At 59.9% G+C, this 10,949-nt stretch overlaps 1 protein-coding gene across 1 annotated transcript in view; it reads right to left on the reverse strand.

Annotated features, from left to right (window-relative positions):
- Nucleotides 1-3,893: 3,893 nt before the first annotated feature.
- Nucleotides 3,894-10,949, reverse strand: part of NATD1 (N-acetyltransferase domain containing 1) — a 10,389-nt gene continuing 3,333 nt past the window's right edge. The window contains exons 3-4 of the mRNA XM_029928887.1: nucleotides 8,770-8,888; nucleotides 3,894-6,945 (exon numbers count right to left, since the gene is read on the reverse strand). Coding sequence (XP_029784747.1) covers nucleotides 6,829-6,945; nucleotides 8,770-8,888 — 236 coding nt within the window. The 3' untranslated portion in view covers nucleotides 3,894-6,828. The remainder of the gene's footprint in view (nucleotides 6,946-8,769; nucleotides 8,889-10,949) is intronic.

Below are 10,949 nucleotides of genomic sequence, written 5' to 3' on the forward strand. Positions count from 1 at the left end.
TGAGTTCACTAACATTAAGATTGAATGAGTTCCCTCTGTGAGCACTGAAACATATTTATTTAAAGGGGAAACTCTATATGACTAGCTAAATGGAACGCCTGTATCACATGCAGGACCTTCCAAAAATAAATACAATAAAAACAACAAAAAAAGGTTATTAAATTCTAGTTAGATATTGTCTCTCCCCTAAAGCTCCCTCGAAAAGGGAGCCATTTGCCCCCTAGGTGAGAGGTTGCCATTGAACCCCGGGCTCTGCACGACCCAGAGCCATGTTGCTGGCCACCCAGGCTTTGAGGAAATACAGCCTCACATTAGGCGCACTCCCCAAATCCCAGTGGGGGGCCGTGGGGGGGAATCTCCCTCCCTCTCTCTCTCTCTCCAGACCTGAAAACACAGGCTCCTTGTCCATATGCCTGGAACCCGCAGATGGACTGGGCTGCCTGGATTCCTCACAGAGAGGGTCCCAGGGACGTTCGGTGAAAGGTCCAGGCCCATGAAGCGGGAGGCCTGGCACCTAGAGGGGACTTAACTATTCCTTCACCCAACAAGCGTCCCTGCGCCCCAGACACTGCCGCAGCTGGGCCGGCAGTGCCCAAGGCAGCGCAGTCCTGCTCTCCGGGAGCTTTATTTCAATGGCAAGAGCTGGCCAACAAGCAAGGACACAAGGAAGAAAACTCTAAGTCGCGATACAGGATCAGAATAAGATGGGGCAAATGAGGTGAAGGGGGCCCCGGGAGGCACCATTAGATGGGGAGGGAAGGAAAGGTAGCTTCAAGCTTTCCTCTTGCCTAGAATGTGGCTGTGATACCTGGAGGTAGGGGAGCCGTTTTGTGACCATGAAGCAAGTTAGGAGGGGAAAAGCCAACATACCAAGGAGATGTAGAAGGAGGACAGAAAGAGCCTGGGCCTTCAGGACCATCAGAGCACCGCTGTGCAAGCGCCAGACCATCATTCTCCAGACTTTCTAATACGCAAGACAAATGCCATGCCACTGTGAGTTGGGTTTTCTCAGCAGCTGAACACATGTCTAATTACAATAGATCTAAATGACAAGGAACATTAAATTATGGTAATATCTGGAGGAAGAAGATTTGAGGTAGAGATAGCTGAAGTACAAAGGCCCTGAGGCAGGAGCAAGCTCAAAGGATCTGAAGAACAGAACCAAGGTCAGTGCAGTTGAGCTGTGAGGAACGTGCGGGACACAGCTGAGCAGGGGCTGCGTTGGGTCACTTGGAGGGTACCCTCAGCGCAGTGGGAGGGCACTGGAGGGTTTGGAGCAGGGCAGGACACAGAAGTGATCTGACTGAGGTTTTAGAAAGGGCTTTCGGGTTACTTTGTGGAGAGCAGCCCACAGGGGGCAAAAGAGCAGCCGGGAAACCAGAAGGTCCGGCGAGGGATGCTGGCCCTTGGCCTAGGCTGGCAGCAGTGGAGACGGAATGTGCGCGTGCACACACACACACACACACACACACACACACACACACACACAGGGCCCTCTTCCATTCACACAGACTGCAGTTTGAATCCCGACCCTGCCACTCGTCAGCTGTGGGATTCGGGGACAGGTTACTTAAACATCCCAAACCTGCTCACTTCTTTGTCTTACTGGCCCTGTTGTGGCCTAGGATCTGCCTGCTCTCCTAAGCTGTCTTGCTACCCATGGCCTTAACCTTGCAATCCCTCCTCCACATTGCAGCTGCCAAGATTCCTTTAAAATAAAATATGAACATGGCTGGGGCAACTGGATGGCTCAGTCGGTTAGGCATCCGACTTTGGCACAGGTCATGATCTCACAGTTTGTGAGTTCAAGCCTCGCATCGGGCTCTGTGCTGACAGCTCAGAGCCTGGAGCCTGCTTCGGGTTCCGTGTCTCCCCCTCTCTCTGCCCTGCCCCTACTCGCTCTCTAAACGCCTGACCGGACTGGGCCTGTGTGTGAGTCAGGCTGTCGTCAGTGTAACAGACTGAGCAATGCTTCAGGCAGAGACCAGGTGTACTGACTACAAGCTGGCCCCTCCCTCCCCGCACTCAGCCGCACTAGAAGGCAGTGAAGGAGAGTTGCTGGATTTGGGGGGTGTTTTAGCGGCGGTGGCAGCAGGGACCTGCAGGCACGTAGCCTCGCGGCTCACACCAGGTAGCTTCCCGCCCTTACTACTCTTCGGGTCACTGGGTCACCTCGCGCTCACTCCTCTCCTCCTTCCCAGGGTTTGGTAACCAGTCCCCACACAAAAATCCTCTGAAGCACCTGGAGCAATTTCTGTTTGCTGACTCTCCACTGCCTGCTGTTCTTGGGAGGGCTGATGGCCTCCGAGGATGAGTCCCCATGCGTGACCTCGCTGCCCCGGGGCGGGGGAGTGGGCCCTGGAAGGTCACAGCACACACATTTCAGGTGAGGGGTCGAGGTGCCTCCAGAGGGCACGGCTTGGAGCCCCACCGGCTGCTGTCCCCAGTCCCCACCATGGGGGACGGCAGCTACACAGGCTCTGGTGGCCCGGGCTGCGCGGGAGTCAGCGGGAAGTGTGGGCTCGGCTCAAGGCCTGGGCACAAAACTGCAGAGCGTCCCTGGGGCCGGAAAAGCCCTCTCGGTGTCCCGTGGCTGTCAGCCGGATGCGGCTGCACACACATCCCCGGACTGGGTCTTGCTGGTTGCAAGTCGCGTTCACAGCCTCGCCAGACTCCGACCCGCAGGCTGGGCGCTGACCTGGAAGGAGCGGGCCCGAGGATAGCCCAGGGGACACGCAGGTGGACTCGAGCAAGTTCGAGAATGCTGCACCGAGGAAGGGACAGCGTAAGCGAACGCTGGGACGCTCCCTCATAACCCCGTCGTGCCCCAGCTACACGTGGTGTCCTCTCACGCCCACGTGGTCCCCGGTCAGTGACGCACCTTGTGGCCCCTGACGGGACCCACCTCAGCCTTCCAAACGAGCAGAGAAGCTGCCAGACGAGTTATCTGCACATTGGCCTTGGATACAACTTGTCACCTAAAGTAAGAGCTCATGATACACATATAGCGACATCTTAGGAGGGCGAAAACTAGGTGTGGATCCTGGTGCCCCTGCTCTCCAGCTATGTGGGCTGCAGCCTAGTGATTCCCTCCTTCTGAGCCTCAGTCTCCTTGTCTGTAAAACAGGCCTAAGAACTGGGGTCTCACAGCATGGCTGGGACCTGGGACAGTCAAGCTAGACGAGACTTTGAAGGGCCTGGTGACTGTGGCGCCTTCCTCTCTGGCTCAGAGTGGCACTGTAATCCTGAGGACTAGGAGAAAAACTTCCCATTCAAGGGTCCCGCTCTCCCCGGGCCATGGGGGGTTGTGTGGGACACACACATGACGCGGCCTCGGCCACACAGCCCTGGAGCACGGTGCGTGGCTCACCCCACGGCCCGCAGCACTGGACCAGGACTTCTCCAAGACTAGGCTCTTTAGCAGGGAGGGGGCCGTGCCTAAGAGCAGTAGCTGGTGCGACCTGACGGGACCTCAGGGCCTCTTCCTGGTGACCCCGTCCAGCTGCCCCACTGGCCTCATTGAGAGCATGGCTATGGCCTCAAGAGCTGGGAGCTGCCACATGGGAAAGGATGAGAAAGTCCCCAGATCCTTACGCCATCGCTGTCTGGCTGGGAGACTCTGGCTAAGCTGGGGTGCCTGTCACAGCCTCACGTTCCCTACTTGAAAACAGGGGCTTTGCTGCAGCTGAACACTGGGGACCAGGGACAGGATGGAGAGCATCTGCCAAGCCTGCCCTCTCCCTTCCTTCCTCTCACCCCATGGCTCCCGAACCTGAGTTTCCCCACCAGTAGAAGGGGGCCAACGATCCGACTCCCACGGGGAAGGCACAAGATGGTGGGGAGCTGCTCCCCACCTGTGAGCACCCACTGTGCCGCATCTAGCAGTCTGGGGGTCCGACCGCGTCACACCTTTTATTGAAATGAATGCCATGCAATCTGTTCGGGAGTTTGAAAAATAACAAAAGGGAGCAGGTCTGGAGACCAGCCTTGGCCCAGACACCACCTGGAACAGGTCCTGAGTTGGAAAGGCACATGAGTTACCCCCTATTTTCACTGGGCAAGAAAAACCCACAAGTGAGACATGGCAGGAGAGTACAGGGCCTTTGGGGGCAGTCTGCTGGAAATGGGGGGGGGCAGTGGAATCCCCGAGAGTCCCCCAGCCCCTGCAGGGTGGTGCAAGAACCGGCCCAAGTGACCCACCTCCTGAGGAGGGGCTCCTGGAACTCCCCAGATGGGTGGCGGTGTGGCTGGAATAGACTAAGTAGCACCGGGGGGGGGGGGGGGCAGGCCGGTAGAGGTGGGCTGGGGGTTCCGGGGCCTGCATCTGCTGCAGACCAGGGTCCCAGCCTCAGAGAGCAGGCTGTTGCTGCCCTGAGGCTCTGCTGAGGGCTGAGGGCCGGGCTGGCCCCACAGCTGTGCCCCATGCATGGGGGCAATGGTACGTTAAGGCAGCCAGAGTTGACGAGGCTCCGGTTTCGCTCCTGTGGGAACTGGGGACAAGCTGTTCCTGGGCCCAGGGCTGTACAAGCCTCCTGAGACCCTGCATTTCTCCTGGTTCAAGTACAAAGTGTTTTGCGTGTATGCTGGACAGTGTGGCATGTCACCTGCTGTGAGAACACAGGTTAGGGCTGGGAAACACTGGGGACTGGAACAGGGCTGCTCTCTCTTGATCCCCCCTACCCCCGGCTCTCTGCTCTTGTATGCCCTGCTTGCCCTGGGGCCCTGTGTGTCACTGCTGCAGGGCACCCTCCCTTGGATGGGCCGGGAGGACCTTGGGGCCAAGTACTCTCCAGGTACTCACGTCACCCTGTAGACCATGGAGGGAGGCAGCACCAGATTGCTGAAGCTACTGGGGAGGAGTTTTCATGACTGAGTCTGTGCTTGACCTTGGGAAGGCATGTGTGGGCTGGGAGGGAGAGGGGACCCCTAACCCCATGGCTTCAGGAGTCAGAGGGAGAAGGCCCAGATCCTGGACTTGGGCCTACGAGCTGCTCCTTCCTCACACCGCACCAGGGATGTGACAGCCCAGCCGCGGAGGGGACCCAGCAGCTGAGCCTACTTCCTGCTGGAGTTCTTCCTGCCCAGGGACCCCTGGCACAGTGGAGGCCTAAGGGCTTCTCTGGCTTCTCACGATAGCCCTTGGCAAACAGAGCTGAGGGGCATGGCGAGACAGTGAGGGGTGTCCTCAGCCCTCAGGGAATTCTTGGAGACTGGCGCATGGAGTGGGTGGGGGATGCTGAGCCCAGTGCCTCTCTGGGGCGCAGGGACCCCCGTGGGCAGTCTGCCAGGCCTCTGTGCACCTGCTGACCTAGATGTTCCTGCCGCTGAGTGGGAAGGTGTCTGTGCAAATGTGTGAGGGGGCCCCTGAGCTGTGCCGTGGTAGTGGTGAGCTTGGTGCAGAGACAAAGTGAGGAGGTGAGCGGAAAAGGCGACCACAGGCCAATGGATGCCATGGCGAGTCAGAGAAAAGGGAGGGGTCACTGTGGCATCTGGTCCCCCAGCATACACACCTCTCCAAACCCACTCCCAGCCGGAGGCCTGGAGGGGACAGAATACCCTTCCAGATGTGCTGTTAACTGACATCTCAGCCCCAAAGGGACTCTGCCCCAGGGTCTCCCTCCAGCTCCACAGAGAAGCAGGCATGGATTTGACCTTGTGGGAAGTAGAACACAGGTGAAGACCCAGAGCCCTAACGAGCTCAAAAGGCCAGCAGAAAAAAGGGTGCTGGTGTGCACCTCCAAGGCCAGGGAAGTTGGTCTGGGCGGGACCCTGGAATTCCAGCCAGGCCACAGAATGTGCCCGGCCACCAGTGGCCACGGAGGAAGTCTCTCCGCAGAAATGTCTCTTCCCACGGGGTGGTGAGGACAGTTTCTGGAGGACAGTTTGCCTCCCTTTCACTTGACCTCCAAAGGGTTGTGTCTGAGAAAGCCCCCCCTGCCGGTGGCCAAGAAGCCAGTGAAGGGGGGCTTTCCAGTGCTTGGTGCTCAGGCCACACCCGGAGCTGGCTCCAGGCGGGCAGGGCAAACAGGGAGGGCAGCCACAAGGGGCCAGGGGTGGGAGGTGTCGATTTCCTGCAGAGCTGACAGACCAGGGGGCAACGAGTGAAGGGAACAGGCACCACGGAGAGAATACCCAGCACTCCCTCCGCTGATGCACGGTCCTGCACATAGTGTTGTGTGTGCGTGCGTGTATGCATGTGTGTGTGCGTGCATGTGTGCTCACGTGTGCACCCGTTCCGGGCTTTGCACATGAGGGAGGCTTGCCCCTCGCCTTGGCCTGCCCCCCCAGTGCCAGGGCACATGAGCTGGAGGAAGAGAGGCGGTGCTGGTGGCAGCTGCGGCTCGGTGTTACGCCCCTGGGAAGTTGGCACACGAGGTTTCTTATTGCTCCTCTTCACTCAGGGGACGCCCTCCTCATCTGCAGAAAGGACCCAGACCTAGGTGGTGGCAGAGGGGGCCCCACACTGCCCTACTGCCAATCACAGAGCTGGGAACAGCAGGTGGGACCCAGACTGCACTCGGGTCCTGGCAGCGGGCCCTTGCAGGCCCGCCCACAAACGGCTCTGGAGGCCTTCTGAGAAGCCAGCCAGCGTCTGCGGAGGGGGAGCAGCTGGGCCCTCGGTGGCCGGGCCTCCCCTCTACTGGGGTAGCTGGACCACTGCCCATCCTCGGCCAGCGGCCTCCAGGGGCCACAGCTGAGTGTCCTTACAAAAATAACTCTGAGTCTGTCCCCCGCAGGGACCGGGTTTCCTGAGAGCACGCGGAGGGCCAGGGCAAAGGCCGCAGGGAGAGGTCTGGCACGGAGGGCCCCCGCCCTGCAGGGCCGGGGTTACGGCTGCAGGCGCTCCAGGTACTGCGGCAGCGGGTTCTCCTTGACGTACTTCTGGATGTACCAGCACGTGAGGTGGGCCCTCAGGTCCTCCTCCACCACGAAGTCCAGAGCGGCCTGGCAGCCAGGGCAGAGAGAAAGGTGGTCAGTGCCTGGAGCCCGCACCCCACGCTTCCCGGGCCTTCCCCACCGACCCAACTCAGGCTGGGAGCTGGCTGCCACGGCCGACGCTCTGCCTGTTCTGCCACGGAAGTGGGGAGGTGCTGCCGCTGCCCTCCTCTTCCACGTGGGGACACCGAGGCAGAATGCTTTGCCGGAGGCCACACAGCACTGCAGTGAACAGGCCAGGACTGGATCCAGAGGCTGTGCTCAGATCGGCCCTGGGAGGGCGCAGCTGAACAGCATCAGGCAGCCACTGATGCGGAAAAACCCGCCCCTGCGGCCTGCCTTGCCTGTCCCCCCCTCCCACCGCCGTGACGCCTGTCACCCAATGCACCTGCCCCATCGAGCTCAGAGTCTCTGTGCTCACAAGGTGCCTGCCGCCTACAGCGCCTTTCCCCTCATGTCCATGTGGCCACTCATTTGATGCCTCCTTCTGGATCCTCACCCTCAGGCTGGGTCAGGGGTGCCCCGGGGCTCCCCACACCCAGCAGAGGTCGCGCTTAGTTCTTACAAGGCTCCCAAAGCCAATCGTGGGGGAAGCAATGAGCATGCCTCTGTGTGGCCTTCGCCGTGGCTGTGGCTGTCTGCACCAACAAGCCCACGAGACGGGGAGCGAGGGCGTGTCTGGCGTGCCCCTGCCTCTGGCGCCTGGCAGGTGCTGCACACAGCTGGGGACTGAAGCGGAGGACAGCCCGGGTGGGGCTGGCTGGTCTGATGAAGGGGGGACAGCATTTACCGAGTGCCTATCAGGGACCCTGTGCCTGTGTGACCCTCCGGCCCCACATGCCCGGGCAGGCCTTGGGGCGTCTCACTGTCCCCACCCCATGTCAGGACTCACTATCTGAGACCCTCAAGAGACAAGATTCCAGTCTTTGCTCCCATTTTGCAGGAAAAGAAACTGAAGGCCCAAGACCGTACAAGTCAGAGGCCACAAGGTGAGCACCCTGGTGCCCTTGGCAGGCACACCTCCGGGGAGTCCCGGGTCCCAAGGCTGGCCAAGGCCTCAAGGGAGGGGTGCACCCTGCTCCACGCCCACCTCCCCTCTACCCAGGTCAGTAGCTCCTGGGGTTTCCTCCTCGGTAACACGGCTCACAACTTGTCCCACTTAAAGGAAGAAGACAGCCATGTCTGAAAGACTGAGGCACGAGCCGCTGGCCCCAGTAAGCAATTAAACCAACTAATCGAGGGCAGAGGGTGGAGGAGGAACAGAGGCCCGAGGCGGGGGTAGAGGTAGGAAGAGCAGGCAGAGGGACCGTGGGCCTGGAGTACCCGCAGGAGAATGAACGCAAGGCCCTTCTGTTCCAGGCTGCGATTCCCCGCATGGAGCCCAAACGTGCTCTCCAGCCGGCCTGGGGCTGAGGGGCTTTTGGGCATGAAGGGGCTGGGGTCGGGCGTTGGGGCACAAGCCAATGTACTTGAATCTTCATTAGTCCACTCGTTCAGTAAGCATTTACTGAGCGCCAATGGATTATATGCTGGGTGCTGGGGCCCCAGCCGGCACGCTCCTGACAGACAGCAGGCATCAGTGGCCGGGAGGTATAGCCATACAGAGCCCTGTACCCCGCAACTGCTGCCCCCCCCCGCCAAGGAGCTGGGGGAGGGGAGGGCAATGTGTGCTGCCAGGTACCTGCATACTCCCAGCTGTAGCCTGGTGGCTGGCGGGAGGCACCCGTCCGGACTCTGGCCAAGAACAGGCCCAGATCGGCTCCCGGGGGCCATGGTTTGGCGGATCGCGGGGGTGGCACCCTCTCCCCACCCTTCACCCTCCGCCCGCCCTACCTTGGCGAGGTGCTTGGCAATGCCACGTCCGCGGTAGGCGTCGGGGACCTCGGTGTGCTGCAGGTCCACGATGCGCTTGCCCACGTACTCGTAGAGCAGGACGGCCCGGTCATGACATCCTGCGGAGGGAGGTGAACGGGTGAGGCTGCGGGGCCTCTTGGGGCCTGGCTCCGGCAGCGGCGGAGGACGGGCACGGGGAGCCACGCTGCTGGAGTCGGATCCTGAATAACCTCTCTGTGCCTCGGTTTCCTCATCCGTAAAGCGGGGATATGAGAAATCACTCCTCAGGTGTGAAGGACTAAATGAGGCCGTCTCTCCAAAACGCTCCGAGTAGCCCCGCGTGAGCCTTTGCTGTTACGATCAGTCTCAGCACACAGCCGCCCAGGTGCCCGCTCATCCACCTTCGCAGCCGCCCCAGCCACGCGCCCTCCCGTCCACTCCCCAGCCCTGTGATCAGTCCAACTGTGCAGTCAGCCATGTAGCCACCCATTCTGCTCAACGCGGGTTTACTGAGCCGGGCACTGTTTCTGATACTGGGACTCACCCACAAGCAAGCCAGACAAAGCGCTCTGCCCCTCCGGAACGGACTAGAAGGGGAGACAGCATAAACAAGGAAAGCAAGTTAATGTGTAGCGGGGCAGGGGGTAGGGCAGAGGGCGTGTTCGGCAGAGACAAGAAGGCGCAGAGGGAGTCAGGCAAGGACATGGGAGGGAACAGTGTTTGGCACAGGGAAGAGCCAGCATAAAGGTCCTGAGGCAGGATGGGTCTGGTGTGTTCAAGGGGCAGTGAGGAGGCTGAGGTGGCTGGAGCGGCGCGGGCGGAGTGGGGGAAGGTGAGGAAATGGAGGTGACAGGGGCAGGTCCCGCAGAATCTCTGAAATCACTGTGAGCCACAGGCGGGGCCAGAGGTGACTCATGACTTCATGGGATCTGTCAGGCAGCCCAGAGAACACAGTGGGGGCAGAGCAGGGAGACCGCTGAGGCGCTGCTGCACTGGTCCAGGTGTGATGACGGGGACACAGACCCGGGTGGGGGCGGGGGGCGAGAAGGGGTCGGACTCTGCCGGTGTTTTGCAGGCGTGGACGGCAGGATGTGCTAATGACGCAGACGTGGCAACTGAGAGAAAGCGGAGTTGAGGACAGCTCCATGGTTTATGGTTTGAGCCGGTTTAAAGTGTGTGAAGGAAAAAATAAAGTGGGTTGGGGCGAGATGGGGCCATTTAGCCAGGGGGGCAGTCTGGGGAGATCCCTCCAAGAAAACCTCTGAGTTGAGGGGGTGCTTGAGGAAGGGACAGAGGGTGCAGTCAATGCAAAGGCCCGGAGGTTAGAAAACACAATTCACTGGCCCTACAAGAAAACATATCAGTGCCAAGTGCCTTTCTCTAATTTTTAAAAAGTTTTTAAAATTTTGGTTTTGAGAGAGAGCAAGAGTGGGGAGAAGGGTAGAAAGCGGGGAGACAGAAGATTCAAAGTTGGCTCTGCGGATAGCAGAGAGCCTGATGTGGGGGTCGAACCCATAAACCGTGAGATCATGACCTGAGCCAAAGTTGGATGCTCAACCCACTGAATCACCGAGGGGCCCCTATCTAGTTTTTAGAAGTGAATTGTCTTTCATGTGTTTTAACTTTACAGCATCCCAGAGAATCCGCCCCGAAGTGCTGTGTAGGCTCCGGGTCCATGGCAGGTGTGGAAGGCTGACGGGCTGAGACATGAACGACCGGACCAGGGTCTTGCAGCAAGTCGGACACGGCAGCAGGTCAGATCCCAGGGGGGAGGCTTCCTGTTTCCCCCTAGAGCTCCGGGAGGGAGGCTACAATTCATCTTCCCATTTCCAGATGGGGAAACTGAGCTCGAGACCCAAGTACCACAGTGAGTGCTGGGTGAAGCAGTCACCCAGGCCTCCAAGCCTCAGCCCAGTTCTCTTCCTGCCCCACCTCAACCGCAATAGGCCTCCTACCTCCTGCCTCGGGGCCTTTGCCTCGGCTGTTCCTTCTGCCTCTAACGACCTTTCCCCTTCTCAGTCCCGGTGACGGTGGCTCCCGTCCTACCTCCTCCCCACATCTCCTCCTTGTGTCCCAGCAGTGGCTCTGCTGGCTGAGCCGAGGCCGAGGTCCAGCCGTGGCCTCCACCTGCCCCAGCTGTGGAGTGTGGGACTCGGTTGGAATTACTCCAGCACACCCCG

Source organism: Suricata suricatta, chromosome 17 (assembly GCF_006229205.1).
Source record: "Suricata suricatta isolate VVHF042 chromosome 17, meerkat_22Aug2017_6uvM2_HiC, whole genome shotgun sequence".
Taxonomy (NCBI): Eukaryota; Metazoa; Chordata; class Mammalia; order Carnivora; family Herpestidae; genus Suricata; species Suricata suricatta.